The 19,691-nt window shown below is 40.1% G+C and overlaps 1 protein-coding gene and 1 long non-coding RNA gene across 5 annotated transcripts in view; one reads left to right on the plus strand and one right to left on the minus strand.

Annotated features, from left to right (window-relative positions):
* The window catches only part of KHDRBS3 (KH RNA binding domain containing, signal transduction associated 3), a 101,845-nt gene extending 98,854 nt beyond the window's left edge, over positions 1–2,991 (minus strand). For all 4 annotated transcript variants that reach the window (XR_006164709.1, XM_042785980.1, XM_042785979.1 and 1 more), the window contains exon 1: positions 2,444–2,991. Coding sequence is in view for 3 of the 4 variants with exons in the window: in XM_042785980.1 (XP_042641914.1) it covers positions 2,444–2,531 (88 nt within the window). In the remaining variant the exon portion in view is untranslated. The remainder of the gene's footprint in view (positions 1–2,443) is intronic.
* A 253-nt stretch (positions 2,992–3,244) lies between these two features.
* On the plus strand, positions 3,245–19,441 carry LOC116965935. Its single transcript, XR_004409827.2, has 5 exons — positions 3,245–3,306; positions 4,006–4,089; positions 5,776–5,937; positions 14,769–14,921; positions 19,199–19,441. It is a non-coding gene; the product is annotated as an uncharacterized LOC116965935 (long non-coding RNA).
* Positions 19,442–19,691: the final 250 nt, after the last annotated feature.

The following is a 19,691-nucleotide window of genomic DNA, read 5'->3' on the forward strand; positions in this document are numbered from 1 at the left end:
TTGGTCTAAGCAGTACACACACTTAATCCCTTCAGCATCTCAGAAGGATTCACTTATTCCACTATACAATTCCTATAAATCAGTCTGGAGTTTCTGAAGAAAGTTGATCTATAATATTTCAGTAAACACAAACAGTAAATAAAATACTATTAAGACATCAAAATGCTACTACAGAACTAAACTGGCTATTTTAAGGACTTAAAACCTTTGCTAAGGCGTTCTTACACATAGCTGGAAGAAGCCAAACTTAGAAACATGTTTTATTCTAAATTTAAAAACTAAACAAACCCACTTTAAAAAAAAAAAAAAATCAGACAAGCCATATCATTTCCCTGCTCACTGAACTATCATAGAAAGAACTCAGTGGAGCTGACATATGAAGTACAAGCCAGAACTATTAAATATACATTTCCATTAATATTCAACTTCATTTAACTGCACAGAATTATTACAATTGGGATGGAGAAAAACAGTCACTGATAGTTTCCATCATAACAGGATGGGTTTGTAAAAACATCTTGTCTTATATTTCCCACTTGACTTATACACTCACTTTACCTTAGCCGGTTCTTTGGTTCTATCACTAAAATATCCATTTTACATAGAAATTATATAATTTTGCATTTTAAACTACCACTAGCCAGTTGACAGTCACCCTGCTTAATCTTTTTTTTACCTACCTCTAACATGTAACATACTTCAGATTTAATGCAAGATTTCACTTTCCAAGTCAAAAAAAATCCAGAGACATACTAGAATAAAGAGGTTGTATCCATGTCCATCTACATTCATTTTTTTCATTGACAGTATCATTTATTTTTGGAGCTGAAAGTATGCATGCAAATACCAAGTATTACATGATAAAAGCAGGCAGAAGTTTGTCTTTCCTAATTTGTCATTTCAATTAAGACATCAAAAAACTATGATAGTCCCAGAAAGTCACAATTTTGTTAATAGCCATACAGTCATATCTACTTCCATAAATGCTGTTTGTAAAATAGTAAATCACATACTCCTGTAACTTCCCAAAATAATTTACATATGCAAAATAGATTCTTCCTTCACTATCTGGAAAGGAACTTCACTATTTTGCAGTCTTAAATTTTCAGCCATCAAGCTAAATTTTAACAAGTTTTTGTTTATAACAAACAATACAAATATCTGTTTATTAACATAATTCTCCTTCTCCCACTATCAACGATAGCATTTCTACAAATGCAAAGTTAAGAAAAATACACAGAATACCAACCATCCAAGGACATGCAGTTGTAAATCACATGGCATATGCATTCCACAGCTGAAACTGAAACAGCTACTCCAAACTCCCCAATATTTCAGACAATAGTTGATTCTCCTTCTGGCTTAGAGATGGGCATTCGCAGTCCATTACCCATTAAAAACTACAACAAAGCATTAAAAGCAGCCACATTGATTGAGACATATTCCTGTTATAGGAAGTAGAGTACACTAGCACAGCTTTGTAATCATTCCAATTGAAGCCAAAATAATTTCAGCTGCCATTATGTTAGAAGATCAGTTTGTAACTTCCTTCACTTTACCATCCCAAGCGCAAGTATTTGTCTCTCCAGAGCTATACCGGAAAGTCACCTGCCAATCACACAATATTTCTAGATTTCTATCAAACCATACTCTAAATCACAGAATTACTCTTCTATCCAGTACAGCATCACAACAAAAAGCTCGCACTTTAAAGCTCATCTAATATGTCAGATGCAGAAGAGGTAGGCATCACTTATTATTTGGCATTATATAATTGCAAAAGAAAACAGTCTTTGGGGTTTTTAAGAAATTCACCAAAACATATTGTTGGTTCCATAATATTCAGTTACAGAGCCAAAAGTTCCTAGGAAGTGACACAGGTTGTAGGCTCCTTTTTAAAAAGGCTCACACATAAACAGTAAGCTATTTATTGTTCAGAGACACATTAGCAGGGTAAAACAGAAACACCTTTCAGGGTTTCATCAATCGACTCGAAGCCCAAGCAGAGTGCAGAAGTCCAAAGCTGTTCTACACAGCAATTCAACTTGGAATAATTTGTAACTCAAGCAGTGAACGATCGCGCCTTCTCTATGGTAAAAGACACCTCTGAAACAGGATAAATTTGGGAAGGCAGGCCAACGTTTGCTGTTTTCTGGGGAGACGCTCTGGCTGCTAAAGGAGCAGCCCAGGAAGCTTCGGGGAGCTCCCCCGGGTAGTGCCGGAGGAAACTCCCCGACTGCTCCGCGCAGCCCTGCCAAGGGAAGGAGGCGGGAGCCGGTAAACACCAGCAGCCCGAACAACAAGAAAAACCCACCAAGTGTTTTTCTCTTCAGTAAGCCCCTCACCGAGCATTCTCGGCGGCCGTCACTGACTCCGGCTCGTCCCTACCGCTCGTTCCCGCGGCGGGACGAAGCGGCCCCGCTCCGCGCTCGCCGGCCCTCACCTTGGTTGACCAGCCGCAGGGCGTGGGTGAAGGACGGGTCCAGCGAGTCCTTCTCCGCCATCAGCTCGGGTAGGTACTTCTCGTCCATGGCGGCGGCGGCCTGGAGCGGCAGCGGAGCCGGGACGCCGGGTACCCCCGCGGGGAAGGGGGCGGCGGCGGCGCGGGTCCGAGTGCCAGACGGCGGTAAATCCTCGGCGGCAGCGCTTCCCCCTGGCCGCCTCCCGCCCGGGGCTGCGGGGACGCATCCAGAGGGAAGCGCCGCAAATCCCCGGCCGGGAGCGGGAAGGGGCGCGGGGGCCGGGGGGGACGCCCCCCCCCCCTTACACCGGACAAGGAGCCCGGAGAAATCCCTCTGCGGAGGCGCAGGAGGGAGGGAAGGAGGAAGAGACGCGCCGATAGAGCCGCTGACCCAGGTGGGACGGGCCCCGCCGGCCGCTTGCACACACGCGCGTAAGGTAGGGGAAAAAAAAAAAAGAGGGAAAAAAAAAAAAAAAAAAAAAGCCCGTGAGGCGGCCGGCGCACAACACACACCCGCACCTCCAGCAGCGCTTCGCCGACTGAGCGGGTGAGCCCCTCCGCGCCAGGTTTAAATACCCCTAGCGAGGCCACGCCCCTAACGGCCTCGAAGCCTCGCCCCCTGAACGCCGAGCCACGCCCCCGAGCCGTGCCCCGCACCCTGGCTCCTCCTTATGGGCGGTGACAGTAGAGCGCCCTTCCCTGTCACCCCGCCTGCTCAAGTGACGGCTCCTATTGGGTGCTGTGACCTGTCAGTCAGAGGCCAGTCGCGGTTTCTGGTTGGTGGTTGCGCTTAGCCTTCCCCCCCGCCCCCGAGCCCCGCTCCCGGTGCCGAGTGCGGCGCTGAGGTAATGGCCGCCCCCGGGCAGCTGAGGGGGAGCGGGCTGGGGGACGGGCCGGGGCTGCGGGGCGTCGAGGGGCGCCGTCTTCTCTTCAAACCCACGGCGGACCCTCTCCTGAGAGGGGAGCCGAGGCTGTTCCCCGCCGGGAGCTTGCGGGCGCTCGGCCTGCGGGAGTGCGCTGAGCGGCGGGTTGCAGCGAGGCGGGGGCAGGGGGGAGCCGCCCGCCGTGTCCCGCCTTCTGCCGGCCGCGCTCCGCTGCTCGGGTCCCGCTCCCCGAGGCAACGGGGTGTACGAGAGGGGCTCGGGGGAGCCAGGACGGCGTCCTGACCCTTCTTTTCCACTCTCAAGGGGAGGGGGGAACGAAGAAAGGCAAGACTTGTTTTTAAAGGAGGAGTAAAGCCGCGATTTTTATTTTTTTTTCCATCCCCGAACAACGATATTCTTTATTTATGCTTGCACATCTAGTGATACGAAGCGCTTCATAAATACCAGTCAGAAAATCTTATTTCCAGTGAATTGCACTGATAGGTCATTGTAACTGGGTTTGTGATTCAGTAGCAGCCTGTTTTACAAGAAAGAGGAGCAAAGTTTAAAAGGCCTTGCTCAAGCCTATCTTCCCATTTTTTTCAGTTGATACACTTGATATATTAGATTGTTATTTACTTTGATCTTTAGCTTTGAGGCTTTACATGGCTTCCTTATTAGGCCTTAGGTGTTTCATCAGTGAATCTTTGGCGACAAAAGCCCAAAGGAAGCAAGACCAACTATTCTCTATAATGGAGTACAAAGGTAAACTGGAGAAAAATTACTAAATCACTGAAGCCAAAACCATAATGCTAAAGTAACATTTGAACCAACATTTAATAGAAAAGCTGATAAGAAACTAAGTCATAAGATGCAGTTAAAAGACCACTGAAAATATGTGAATCAAATAATCACACATTTACTTTTGTGTTTCAGGCAAAAAAAATAGGTTTGCCATGTATCTTAGTGATATCCTTGCAAGGTGGGGAGAAAAAAGCTCGGAAAAAAAAAAAGAAAGCTAGCATGAGGAATAACTCAAAACTTGAAAGCAGAGGTTAAGGCTCTCTTAGAATTACATGTGCTCTTTCACCCTTAAAACAGTAGAACCATAGATTAAGGCATCATATTTCTTGTTGTATTTTACAGACTGTAATATCTCATAAAACAATGTCTGATATGTTATAATATGAAATACACTTGATTTACATTCTCTCTACAATCGTTCTAAATAAATCTCAATTCAGGATGAACAGAAACAAATCTACAAAGTTGTATTTTAAACATTCTCCTGCATGACATCAAGCTTGATGGATACAACTAAAACATACAAGCAACTGGAAGAAGTTGGATTACAATGAATGTTTTATTTCAACCTTCCATATACATCTTCTATATAAAACTACTGAAATGCAGCCATCTGGTGTGAAACAGGCAGACATATACAACTTTGACACAAGACAATATGTAGGAGTGTAATCTTTATTGAATGACCTGGAGCAAAATAATCCTTATCTTTGCCAGTAAAGCCAAAAATGTATTTAAAGTCCTTCTACAGCATAGAGGACCTCAGACGGAAAGGTAGCTATATTATTACAAATGGTGTAAAACACAATGTACCTTTCTTGGAAAGAGTCATATTCTCCGTGGTAACTGATTAAATAAACATTCGGTGTTTCAAGAAACCACAGTATTTTTTCCCAAATTATGCCATTCCCTCTGGCCTACAACAGAGAAGACTTACTGGAAATCTGAAGATTTGTTTCTCACCAGGTCTATAATAATATAGGAATTATAAAATTATCCACATTTTAGCCTATTGTTCAAACTCAAACCTGCACATAACAAGTGCAGGATATTGTTTTATCCAATGAAATTCACTAGGGTGTAATAAAACAAGAGGACAGAAAGGTTGGGAAATTATGAGCCTCAGGCTGCAGAAAGCAGCCTAAGATGTGGTTAGCTGGGAAAAGCTTGCTGAATGTAGTTCTTACTGTTCAGGAAATACCAACTTCTTAAGGATTGATTGCTTTCTTGCTACTGAAATCTATACAAAGCTTGAAAAACAGCTTGATCAAGGAACTGCCCAGTGTTAGCTTTAGTACTCACAAATGTTTAAAAGTCATTAGTCCAAACTTTTAAAATTCATGATTTAAATGTGTTTATCACTACTCTCCAACAGTAATCTAACCAGGGATTTTTACACATCTACTCTGCTGTCTCTATGCTTGTGATAGTCTCAGGAAGTTAGTTTTGTAGGTGTACATTAGTCAGGAAACATCAGACTAATATCCAGTACTTCTCTTAAAGCACCACTTGTCTGACCTGACAGTTTCCCTGACTATTTATAAACAAAAATTAATATTCATACATAGTAGAAGCATTGGAACATGTTAGTACCTTCACTCCCAGGGGCGAGATTCACTTTATTACTTCTTGTACTTTTTGATGCAGCCAACGGGACGTCCAGGGACTATGTATGAAGAGGCTGAAACTGAGCTGCATCCTCAGTCTGGTATATAGGTTCTGTACAACTTGTCGCGGGTACATATTCCTTATTTGCTGGATCAACATAACAAGCAGTATTTTTACCATTAAGTATTTGTTTCTGCTACCGTAAGTACACTTAAATATTTGTAATTTTGCCTAAATTACTGTCCACTCATTTTTATTATTTTTTCATGTGATTAGTGTTAATCCATTTATTCAATGATCATATTAAGCTGCCGCTGACCATGTTAGACTTTACATGGCTCTAATGCGGTTCTTGCCTCTGATTTACCTCTGGGTTCCTAATTTAAAGCTCAGACCACAAGAGACTGTTATGGAATCATTATTTATTTGAGTCTTCAGCTCATTAAAATGCACACAGCTGAAGACCTATAGAAGCAGGGTCTATTTTGGGGAATAGTTTGTCACAAATACCACATCTAGTGAATATGTCCTTGATGTGACTCACCATAGTTCTGATTAGCATGTTGCTAAGTAGGTGCTGGCTTCCTTAGTATTCTACTATACATTTGCCAATTTCTGTTAGGCACATTGAAATTACCATTGCACTCCTTTCTCTAATATTCCTGTGGCCATTTCTTTTTTTTTTTTTTTTTTTTTTTTTTTTTCCAAACTTGCACATGGGTTAAATTATGAAAATACAGGTAAGAGTACACTGTCATATCAAGACATCCATCATGAACCATTTTCAAAAGCTTTGGATGCTTCCTTCTAAGAATTCATGGCTTTCACTTTTTGCCCCATAGTTCAAAGATTAGGTTATTTTCATCCCTAATGGAACTTACTTCATTATCAGCTATGTTAAGGTTGTTTCTTTTAAAAGACTTGTTATATTGTTTTCCTATTTTATTCACCCGATCTCTACATTTATTTCTAAGAGAAACAAGTGTTGCAGGAAGAAGTATCTTGTGTTAGGAAAAAAACGGCTTTCAGGCATGTAAGTTCTTTGCCACCATATGTATAATCACTGTAGCATGCCATACTGTCACATGCACTTGTTCATCCAAGCCTTCCATTTGTTCTACACCTTGCTCTATGGTATTAAATATCAGAAATGGGTTGGCAGGAACCTCATGAAGTTCAGTAAGGGGAAGTGGAAAGTCCTGCACCTGGGGAAGAATAACACCAGGCAGAAGTACATGCTGGGGGCCACCCAACTGAAAAGCAGGTTGTCAGAAAAGGACATGGTGATCTTGGTGGACACCAAGTTGAACATGAGCCAGCAATACGCCCTTGCTGCAAAGAGGGGTAATGGTATCCTGGGCTGCATTAGGAGTGTTGTTCGCAGGTTGAGTGAGGTGATGCTTATCCTCTGCTTCATATTGGTGAGGCCACACCTGGAGAGCTGTATCCAATTCTGGGCTCCCCAGTACAAGACAGAAAGGGACATACTGGATAGAGTTCAACAAAGGGCCACAAAGATGATGAAGGGTCCGGTGCATCTCTCCTAAGAGGAAAGGTTGAGAAAACTGGGACTGTTCAGCCAGGAGAAGGGAGGGCTTTGGTGGGATCTTGTTAATGTATATAAATACCTGAAGGGAGAGTGCAAAGCGGGCAGAGCCAGGCTCTTTTTGGTGGTGCTTAGTGGCAGGAACAGAGGTAATGGGGTGCAAACTGAAACATGGAAATTTCCCTCTGAACATCGGGAAACACTTCTTTACTGTGAAGGTGTCTGAGCACTGGCACAGGTTGCTCAGAGAGATTGTGGAGTCTCCAATCCCTGAAGATAACCAAAAGCTGTCTGGTCATGGTCCTGGGCAACTGGCTCTAGGTGGCTCTGCCTGAGCAGGGGAGATGGACCAGATGACCTCCAGAGGTCCTGTCCAACTTCAAAGATTCTGTTTTGTACAAAATATATAAAAAAAATTTTTTTTTTAAGGATTATATGCCTCATTAAAGTTGTACATTTGTATATTTTATATTGTGTTATAGAGTGAGCACTGAAAGAGCCAAAGCTTTATCAAGATTTTTGTTGAATCTGACCTGATCATATTTAGTTTCTATTGCTCCTGTGTACCCATATATGTAATGAAAACAAACAAACAAAAAAAGTATAGTGTCCACAAGTAATTACTATTCTGATAACCATAAATTTAAATTAATTAAGGGCTACTCTTAACTTCTCCTTGTTGTGTATTGGACCACAGTGCCTTTCCTTGAATGAGCTAAGATGATGCAAGAACAAGTAAACGACTATATCCTTCATGTTATGGAAAACATCATCTGTGAAATCATCCTGTGATCCCAATAACATTTTCATCCTTACCTCCCCAATTGCTCTAGATTTCTGCCAGTCTTAGTCATCATTTTCATTATGTTCTTCAGCTCTTTATGTGCTAACTCTGGAGAGTTAGATACATCACTGTTCCTAGACATAACCAAAATTGTTAGCACCAATTTTCCATCAAATGTAATTGAATTTTAGACTGCAACTCCTGTATCTTTTGCCTGTGACATTAGGATTTTGCCATAATCTTTTGCTATTGTTGTTGTTTCAGTATACTATCAATAATGGCTAATTCCAAACAGTCCTTCTAGTATATCGTTGCACCTTCCTTAAAAATCTTATGTGCAACAGTCATGATAAAAAGCATTTTCTTGGACTGCCATCTTCCAGAGAGCTGAAAAGTGGGTTGCTACAGTCTGCCTGGCCTGAACTCCTGGTATCCAGGTAGAACACACAGTACGTAAAATGTGTGAGATCTGCAGAGCAAAAAGATTACATCATCTGTAGCAGGTAAATTTTAGCACTCCACCTTATTGTTCCTTTTAGGTCTTAAAAGCTAACGCACTGTATCAGAACAGTCTCTCCAGTTTCTAGTGCAGTAATTGAGGCAATACATTGCAGTGAGTTCACCACCTTTTTTCATTATATTCATGTATGCCATGATCTAAAAGGCTTTTTTCTTTCCTTTAGGCATTTTGCTAATGGCAGTTGTAACAGTGCACATAGTCCTGGAGCTGCGTGCACATATACCGTAATAAATGATGTGCCTGCAGGCTTCATGATGAATTTTATTTTCTCTGCTCTGAAGTATTTTGTGAGATTAAAAATATTTTCTAATTTTTTTTTTAATAAAATGCAATGATTTTACAGCTCTCTGTCCCAGTATTGGCTTCGTACATGTATTTATTAAAAATCTAGATGTTCACATTTTCATTTATATACTTGGTAATACTCACTTCATATAATTCTAATGATGAAAATGATACCAATATTATAATGGTGAAAAGATTTTCTTGATCCTGTACTGTAGCTGTGAAGTAATGTTGTACTATTGCTAAATTCCTCTGCTAGAAGCTTTTACAAATTTGTATGCTTTTTACTTCCTTATTTTCCTGTGTAGTATGCTTATAAAAGTGGTTTGCTTTGTGCTCTTTGTGACTGTCTTGTCTAGTGCTGGACAATCAACATGTTATGAACCTTGATGCATCTGGCCCTCCCACATGCCTCTTTTATTGCTCTGAATGTGGGTGATGCCAAATCCAGTACATGCTTATCTTCGTTATACCTGTCTTCTTCCTGGTTGCACTTCTTGTAGCACATTGTGTTGTGTGCTAATGAATGTTCTCTTTTGTTCTTAGCACAGCTTTTTCCAGTGTGGAATTGTTTGTTACTCACTTTTTTCTCTTATATTTAATGCCATTAAAAGCCTGTCTTTCACAGACTGTCATTCCTAACCTCCATGGCCTCACCAGCCATAACTTATCAGTTGTCCTAGTAAGACCTTAATGTGTCACAACATTTATCTTTGTATGGTGATGTTTTCTTTAAAAAGAAACAGAACTCAATTTGGAATGTTAATCTCTGTTTTCTTGTCTGCTTCTGTAGGTTTACTGGATACCTAAACTTTGAAAATACCCTTTTTCCTTGTAACCTAGTGGAACAAATGGCTATTCAGGGTGAAGAATATTATCTATTCCAACCCTGAAAGAAATCTGCTGTATTAATATCTTCTACATACAACTGTTTTCTGCAATACTTCTTTTCTGATCTACCCATGGCCCATTTCTTTCATTATTCTGCATGAAAACTGTAGATAGTTTCTTTTCTTGTGATAATATATCAAAAAATATCATTGTTCAGACTGCTCAGGTCCTCAGAGAGCTAGGGTAAACTCAAGTTGTTATATAATAGAGACCATTTTGTGATGGTAGTTTATTGCATTTGCTTTTAAACAGAGTTAACTCAGACACAGTAACCATGAAGCAGTCTTATAAAAAGCATTTTTTGTGCTTCTCTTAAGGTGGAGGAGGGATAACAGTAAAATGTACATTTTTCTTTTGGGTAAAAAACCTCGTTTAAGATGTTGGAAGATGGTGATTTTTAGTCTAGGTGCTCACCTGCACCAGCTACTTCTACAAGAATGATCCAGAACATACTTCATGAAAACTTTGCAGACCACGGGGAGACCAAAGTACACACAAAAATAATGGAGCTTTTAAGTGACCTTCAGGAGTCTGCATATCTGAAGTGATGTTGTGGATTGAGCCTGGTCGGCAGCCAAACACCACGCAGCCCCTCACTCCCCCTTCTCTTCCAGCGATGAGAAGGGACAAATGAGCCAGGCTTGGGATTTGAGATAGGACCAGAAGGGACAAATCACCCATTATAGTCATGGGCAAAAGGCAGACTCGTTAGGGGAAGAAAAAAAAAGAACATACATTTATTACAGACACTAACAACACGTAACAGAGTAGGACAGTGAGAAGCATTGCCACATCCTGAGAACACCTTCCCCCCACCCCTCCCTTCTTCCTGGGTTCAGTTCTGCTGCTGATATCTCTACCTCCTCCCCACAGCAGCGCAGGGGGCAGGGCATGGGGGGTGCAGTCAGTAGTGTCACTTCTTCCATCTTCGGTGGGGGGAGCTTCTGGAACTTGTTCCCCCTGATCCATCGTGGTTCCCCTCTCACAGGAGACAGTCCTCCACAAAATTTCTCCGATGTGAGTCCCTTTCACAGGCTGCAGCCCTTCCCGAGCTGCTCCGCCATGGGACACCCCCGTGTACTGCAATCCTCCCAGAGCTGAACTAAAACAGCAGGGGCTACCTTTTCCCACAAGACCCCAGCCTTCTTCGGGCACAGACACTTTGGTCAGCCAGGCGAAACAATACACAGGCCATAAATCAGTGTCTGCTCCACCGTAGATCTTCATGGGTGGTGGTGGGGGGGCCGCCCTGCCGTCTCACCACAGGATACGGGGGGGTCTCTGCTCCAGCACACCTCCCGCCTCCTTTCTTCCTCTGTTCCTCCACTGACCTTGCTGTTCACACAGATGCTGCAACTCCTCCTCACAAGTCCAACTCCTCCTCACCACGTCCCTACTTAAATGTGTTATCGCAGAGGCGCAGCTGATGGGCTCAGTTTTTGAGCAGAAATGGAGCTGACGTGGAGCTGGGGGAGCTTCGAGAAGCTTCTCACAGGGGGCTGCTCCTATAGCCCCCTCCCCTGCTACCAAAAAATCCCACCACTCACTCAAACCCAGGACATGTGAGATTATGAAACACAGCAGCAGCTGCAGGAGAGCCCCAGAGGAGCTCTTGGAAAAAAAAGCATAAAGCACTCTAACATCTTCATCTTCTGCTTAGGAATGGGAGCATGCTCCTTCTGCACCTTGTACAGGCAACAGATGAAAGAAGATGAACTCACCATGAAACACAGCAAGACTCAGCTCTTGCTCAGAGTATACAGGCAAATCAGTATGTGAAACATTGATTTTATAAGTGCTCCCACTCTGCCAGGCATATGTCCTACAACGGAAGGATCATGCAGTGCAAAATGTTCTCAGGATCCAATGTACATGGTGAGGCAGAGAGTTAAGGGACAGAAACAGAATCATCAAACAGTTAGTTGCCATCAGAGATTTGCTGAGCTCACTAGCAATTGCTGAAAAGGCTATCATGTTTTTACGTCTAGCTCCAAATAATGTCACCTGCACTTTTAACACAAAGTAGTTCTGTTTTCTAAGGCCCAGTGCTTTCAAGCCACCTACCAATAGCAGCTTCACACCGAAATGTTGATGTATTACATATGTATCTCATTGCTTCATTTTGTAATATCACAAAGCAGGTAGACAATATACACAAAACAATTCTTTTGAAAAAGATTTCAGCTGTGTATATATTGATGATTATTAGTAATAGAAAAAGAGAGTACCTATGGTGGCAAGGCAGCGTTGTGTCAGCTTCTGTATTTATTAATTTTGTCTCACAGGAAAATCACTCTTTAAATCTGTCACTTGGTAAGTTTAAAGTGAGTTCTACTGGAACGTCTAATCATTGTGTTTTGATCTTATATTTTGAAATAAAATGTTTTCCTACTTAACTTTCTCTACATTTTTGCAATAAGCAAACTAAATATTATAAGTTTAGCATTTCTTGCTTTGAACAGTAAACTAGGTAATTTCCATTTCAGTAACAGTCTGATTTCATGTTTAGGTTTTCTTTTATATCAGACATGAACTGAAACTTAAAGTGCATGCTCTGCAATATGGTACTGCATTTGAACAGCAATCTTGAGTTCTTTGTAATAATTATATGTTTTATAATAATTTTATGAAATATATAACCATATATTTACTTCTCTATTTAAGATAGTCTGGATGTAAGTATCAATTAAAATTGTTTATCAAGATTCATCCTCCCATTAATTGTCTCACTGTAGGAGGAAAACAATATTTGTATCATGTATCGTTTAGATGCTGAGTGGTCACAGCATCAGATAGCATTCCATGGAGATAAGGGGAGAGTTATTAGAATAATTGTCACAACCCTTCATGTTAGTTTTACAGTTATAAGGTGGTATCATGTTAGCTGTCTTACAGCCTCCTGTACTGCATGCAGTTTTAGGATTGTTTAAAGAAGTTACATAATTTCAGAGTTTTACCTTAACAGATGAAAATCAATTTTACCTGCCCTATTAAAAATATATATATATATAAAAATAAATCCTAGGCTGGTTATAATTGGAAAGTGCACTGGAATTTTTATGGTGTAACAAGGAAAACAAAAAGAAACTACAAAATTATCAAATGTAGTTACATTTAAAAAAAAAAATATCTGTGCACTAGTAAATCCCAGGGGAAAGTGCTCTGGGAATACAGTCTGGCCATTGAATATTAGACGACTGGCTTTTGAGGCTTAAAGAGCAATTCTAGAGGCTGTCGCAGATTTGTGAGTCCTAAATGTGTTGTGGAAACAAGACAGAACACGTAGAATAGAGCAACATAAGAAGAGTTGAGAGAGCTGTTGCTTTGGGGGTTGGTAAAAGGAAATATGGCTGTGAGAGAAGAAAGAGAAGTCACTGGTGAAAAAAAAAAAAAAATCAGTTTCTACACAATATGCCTGAGAATTCAGTGGGTGAGAATGACCTGATTTCAGAATTTTAATTTAGAACTCAATTGGGAAACAATAGTCTAGACCATATGTTCACAAATATCACAGCACTTCTGTCCATGTATTAAGTTTTATCAAATTGAGGAAAAGTAAAAAGCAGGACTATTTCATCATAGATCAGTTTATAGAGTGAAAAGTTAAGACAAAAATATGCCTTTGCTTTCTTGCTAAAATATTTTAATTAAATGTAGTGTCCCTTCCTCACCCAATCATTGCCCTAAGTAATTTGGGAGATTGATTTAATGCAATTCTGTGACTTAAACTGAGAAATAAGTTTCTGTCAAAAACAATTTACTGAAAATAAATAGTTCGAATTTTATTAATGCACTGTCTTATTTTGGCAGTGAACAGCCATTAAGGTAAGCTTGGGTAAGAAAGGCTTAGTAAGTGTTAAAATGTATCCAAGAACACATTTCCTTAAAAATAATACATCAGTGGGCTAATACCCCAACTCTGGGTCTTATTCACAGGCCTCTAGATAGATTTTTTTTTTTTTTTTTTTTTAAATTAGTGGAGAATTAGAACATAGTACTTCCCAAGGAAACCACTTCTGTTTTCTTAAGGAAACTGTTAAGTTTTATTGACTTTTAAAGAGTTTACCTCTTACACAGTTCAAGTAAAAGTGCAATGCTTGAAAAGCGGGATACCAATAAGTCTTTTAAATTACCTCAGGAAGCTAGGGATATCTTTATAGCATTAGTAGTTAGTAATTGGTGTATTCATCCTAAATCTCAACTTTGTGGCTGCAGCAAGTCCCCAAAATTAGCATAACAATCCTAAAGAACAAATGGGTCCCTAGCTGTAAGTTTCTCGGTTCCTGATTTTTTCATTCATTACTGTGATTTTTTTTTCTAGTGTTTTCCCACAGATCTTTTTTTCCCATGATACAATATGCAGTTAAAATTATCTCATTTTGTATTTGTTTTTCAATAAACAGAATGTGTTGCACAAATGTGCCATATTCTTGTTTATATTATAAAACAAATACAATGTTCTAAATGACACAAATAATTAGATTTTTAATATTCATTATTGTATCCTTTTTTTTTCATTCATGATGGCCTATATTATAGCTATAAGGATAATAATTCGATCTCTTATGTTGTATATTACATTATATTACATTAGATTTCCACAGCAAGATTAGGAAGCAATCCTAAAAATATCCAATCGTAAGTATAGCCAGATACATTTCTATTTAATTTTTTTATATCACATAAATAGAACAGCTATAATTTTATGCTAGTAACAGATCTAATTTGAGTAAAAACACTTCAGGTAGGCTGGGACAAATTGAAGCATAAAAGTGGGAATGTGTGAAAGAAACATATGCTTTCATTTCAAGATTTATGATATCTAGCTATAGCAGTATTAAAGACTTGCTGTTTTTTTCATATGGAAGAAAATACGAATATTCAAATTTCTTTAACACATTGGGCCAGTGGTCAACTGCAGCTTTATACTATGTGTCTTTGGCAGATGCTGTTGTCCTCTATATGCAGGAAAAAAATCAACACATTTTTTTTTCTTGACAACACAGTCCTACAGTGAGCTACATGATACAGAACCAAAGAAAAACAGTGGAACAGACCCCAGAAGGTCATCTAATCCAACAGTTTGCCCAAAGAAAGAGTCCAGGGGACACTAATATCTGCTGAACTGCCTTGCCAGAAAATTGGATACTGTGCTCCCGGTAATGCCCTTTTCTTATACCTACAGTCATCTCCTTTGATGTAAAGCATTATAGGATGCAAGTGCATCAGGACAGAGTTCACTGCAGGACTTGAGCTTTTGCCCTAAGGCTGTAAGACAGCAAATATAGTGTTTATACCACTTGTTCAGGTTATGCAGGTTGCTCTTATGCATCCTGCATCTTGTTTGTTAATATTCACCCACCCAAAAGAATGTGAATAATTATGTTATGCTTTTAGAATCTAAGTCTCTATACAGGTGCCTAGTTACCCTTTCTTATACTAAACATAAGAGAAAAACCTAACTTTACCCCCCACTATATTATTTTCCATGGTATGAATTCTTTTTCAAGTTAGTTCAGGGCTCATAGATGATGCTGAATTGGCACCACTGGATCTATTTACACGTGGAATGAGTAAATCTCACATGAAGGAGTCCACATCTTTTCCGTACTGCTCTTCTAACACGTTGAAACAGTTATGAAAATGATACTAGCAATACTATCTCCCAATTAACCCATTTTTAGCTGAAAAGGTTAATGGCTAGTCTATTTTTTATTTAAAACCTACTGCAATAAAATTTCTGCAGACTAATGGTCTTCTGTGTCTCACTAAATATAAAGGCTAAAGGAAGGCACTTGTGAAAGGTTATCATAAAACTTATGGGCTTCTGAAGAATAAATTCTCAATAAAATCTTCATAATTAAAATGTTAATGCTTCAGTCATTTTAGTTAAATTGCTATGCAATGCAGTGTGGGATGAGTGAAGTTCAGAAAACAATATTCAATCTCAAAATTCCTCCAAAAGGAAAGGACTCAGAAAATAGATGTGGAGAGCATTATTACTACACTAGTAGTGAGACAGATGCTTTTAATTCAATTAAAAAAAAAAAAAAAAAAGTTAGAATAGGTGTACTTCTCTGATTTTTCTTTTCTATTGGAAAGTTACAAAAAGATATAGGAATCTGATTTCAGATGCGAAACCAAACACTGTAATTTGAGAAACAAGTAAGTTGTTTTCTTCTAAAAGAATGAAAGCAAAGTCTGTTAACTATTTGTGGCCCTAATCGTACAGGGTGGCTCATCCGTATCAAGGATCTTAAAAGATCTGGACTTAGGGCATTTCATTGCTATGACTGTCCTGAAATTGAGGTCTAATATTTGTGCCCTTCAGGAGAAGAAAAATATTCAACTATATAAGTTATTAATAATTAAACTAAGAAAATATAGTCCACATAGTCATTTCAAAGACATAAAATGACATTGAGCATGCAATTTCAAAAGCATATGAGACACAGGAAGAAAAAATAATAAATTCTAAGCTAATTTAGTGTTCATAGAATCATAGATTCATAGAATAGTTTGTGTTGGAAAGGACCTTAAGGATCATCTAGTTCCAACCCCCCTGCCATGGGCAGGGACACCTTCCACTAGACCAGGTTGCTCAAAGCCCCGTCCAACCTGGCCTTGAACCCTTTCAAGGAGGGGGCAGCCACAGCTTCTCTGGGCAACCTGTGCCAGTGTCTCATCACCTTCACATTAAAGTATTTCTTCTTTATATCTAATCTAAATCTACCCTCTTTCATCCTTCTATCACGACATGCCCTAATGAAGAGTCCCTCCCTGTCTTCCCTGTAGGCCTTCTTTAAGTACTGGAAGGCCACTATAAGGTCTTCCCAGAGCTTTCTCTTCTCCAGGCTGAACAACCCCAAATCTCTCAGCCTGTCCTCATAGGAGAGGTATTCCAGCCTCCTGGTCTTTATGGCCCTCCTCTGGACTCCCTCCAACTGGTCCATGTCTTTTTTATACTGGGGGCCCCAGAGCTGGACACAGCACTCCAGGTGAGGTCTCACAAGAGCAGAGTAGAGGGGGAGAATCCCCTCCCTCGACCTTCTGGCCACACTTCTCTTGATGCAGATCTGGATACAGTTGGCTGTCTGGGCTTCAAGCGCACATTGCTGGCTCATAGTCAGTTTTCCATCCACTGATACCCCCGAGTCCTTCTCCGCAGGGCTGCTCTCGATCCATTCATTGCCCATCCTGGATTTGTGCTTGGGATTGCACCAACCCATGTGCAGTACCTTGCACTTGGCCTTGCTGAACTTCATGAGGTTTACGTGATCCTACCTCTCCAACCTGTCCAGGTCCCTCTGGATGGCATCCCTTCCCTCCAGCATGTCGACCACACCACACAGCTTGGTGTCATCAGCAAACTTGCTGAGGGTGCAGTCGATCCCAGTGGCCACGTCACCAACAAAGATGTTAAACAGCACTGGTCCCAATGCTGATCCCTGAGGAACACCACTCGTCACTGCTCTCCACCTCTACATTGAGCCATTGACTGCAACCCTTTGAGTGAGACCATGCAGCCAGTTCCTTATCCACCAAGTGGTCCATCTGTCAAAGCCATGCCTCTCCAATTTAGAGACAAGGATGTCATGTGGAACAGTGTCAAATGCTTTGCACAAGTCTGTATGTTCATATAATGTATATTGCAGCTAGCTTTTCCTTATTTACGCTGAGATCTCACCTTCTGGGTTTTTTTTGTTTATTTGTTTGTTTGTGTTTTTTTGTTTGGGGTTTTTTATTAAAGAAAAGAAGCCCATACATCATTTTATACCTATTACTTTCATACAGATCTGCTGATACAGCACAAGTCTTTACTAGAGTGATTTCTAACCTGTTTTTAAAAAAGCCATCAACCTTCACCCTTAAAAAGCACAAAACCCTGAAGCCTTACACACAGCTTGTAACATGTTTCTTTATCCAAATTGGAAAGAAGGAGCTCTGAAATTCTGAATCAATTTCTGATCCTCCAGAGCCTTAGAACCAAACCACCAAAAAGAGGATTGGTTCTAATATTAGAAATTTTTAAACAAATAAAAGTTAACATGCATTAAAAATGTGAAAAATCTTATTATCTCATATTAACAAATCCTTTGTGGGTTTTAAGATTTTTTAAGGCCCCCAAAACTGAAGTTATCAATATAGCCCTACATATTTCCCATGCTACATGTCAGTTAACACTTCCTGTGGTGAGAAAATTCTTCGAAAATGTTGTTCCCCCTTCAAATTTTGTTATAAGGAAACATTGTACAGACACAACAGCAGGGTAAGCTGAGACGAGATGAGGTCCCTATAAAAAATTAATCTTTTGTCTTTGTTTACAAATACCTGAAAACCCTGTGTTGAGAACAACTCTACATTACCATTGTGGCTGATTCAACTGGGTCTTAAAATCCACTCCCCGAGTAAGGTTCAGGAAGGTGGTTTCTTGTTATTGGGTCTTAGGACAGAAAAACAGGCTGAGGAACATCATTTTACTGCAAGTGATTATTTTGGTAATTAAGCCTTATTAACACACCTGGAAAAGGGGATGAAGAGCTGGTAGTGTTTGATAAATCTGTATTTTACAGTTAAAGACAACATGACACTAGCACGAGAATGTTAGGGTGTAATAAGGGTCCATTATCTTGTTTGTGCTACAGTTGGTCTAGGTTATCTGGTGTTTTTAGAGCCTGTGTTTTGATTTCTTTCAGTAAAGAAGCCAGATGCTTTTTATGAGCATAATGTAGGACAGTTTGGTTTGGGTTTCATTATTTGCTTCATAATAGGGTCTGTGAGCAACATGCAGTAAATCATCTGTTGAAATCTATTACAATGGGGTTTTTTTGTAGTAATATTAGTTGAAATTCTGAGTTTTATTATATATTTCAATATTCAAGCAAAGGGGTGATATAGCTTTTGTGTAGCTTTTTTTTTTTTTTTTTTTTTTTTTCTGTAGGACTTCAAGTTCTTCACCAAGCTTTTCATGTCTTAACAATATTTAATGACATTTTGCTGCTTTGGTAACCTTTAAAACATAGAAAATAAGCTAGCATGAGAGCAGATGAAAATAACTACCAATAGCTACAACCCCATCATGCCAAAGGTTGTGCAGGTGTTTAACTCCAAACATATATGCAGAGCCTTTATGATGGCCTCTAATAAGCACATTTATAATGAGAACAGGGAGCCACAGAAACCTGAGCCAAAATGAGCATTCTGCATCTTCTTACTTGTTTCAAGATTGTGTAAATCTGTGGAGCACTATAATCTGCTTCAGTGAGCAAAGATATCCTCCAAGAACAGCTTCTCTGCCTAGCTGTTTTCAATGGCAATACTTCAGTGAAGTAGGGCTCCTTCAGTACTAGCAACTTAGAGTAAAATTGTCTCACACCACCACTAAAGACAGATGGATAAAGAACTGCGGTGATTTTTTGCAACGGTTATTTTTTAGATGACTGGTCCCAAGAAATGGAAGCTAAAACCCACTATGTGCTTTCTCTGCAATGCTGTGGAGAGAACTAGTACACTTGGGGAGACAATCCAAAGACCCTCAGGTTCATTAGTGAATTGCTAGTGCCTCAGCAGTCACCAGCAGAAAATTCTGAGCATGGGAGGAGTCCAATTTTTGTGTCCTCGCTGCAATTTAGGCAACTCAGTCAGTTCCGCGAGGGAGATGCTACACAGCCTCCTCAGAGACCAGAGTCAAAACCGGTTCATAAGGTAAGATGCCTAATCTGAAAGAATGGAAAAAATCTTGTGCTAAAAACATTGTCATGCCCTCCTTGTACAAAATTACCTACTTACTGGTTTGAACACTTAATCAGAAATGCGTTTACACTAGTGTCTAATGCCTTGACTTAAGTGTGGAGTCATGGAGTCCCAATTTGCCCTCAAGATTATTTCTTTTTAAAATCCATTTACTTCTGAATGCAAACCACGGTAGC

The sequence above is a fragment of the Tyto alba genome, unplaced genomic scaffold, assembly GCF_018691265.1.
Source record: "Tyto alba isolate M040663 unplaced genomic scaffold, T.alba_DEE_v4.0 Super-Scaffold_9, whole genome shotgun sequence".
Lineage (NCBI taxonomy): Eukaryota > Metazoa > Chordata > Aves > Strigiformes > Tytonidae > Tyto > Tyto alba.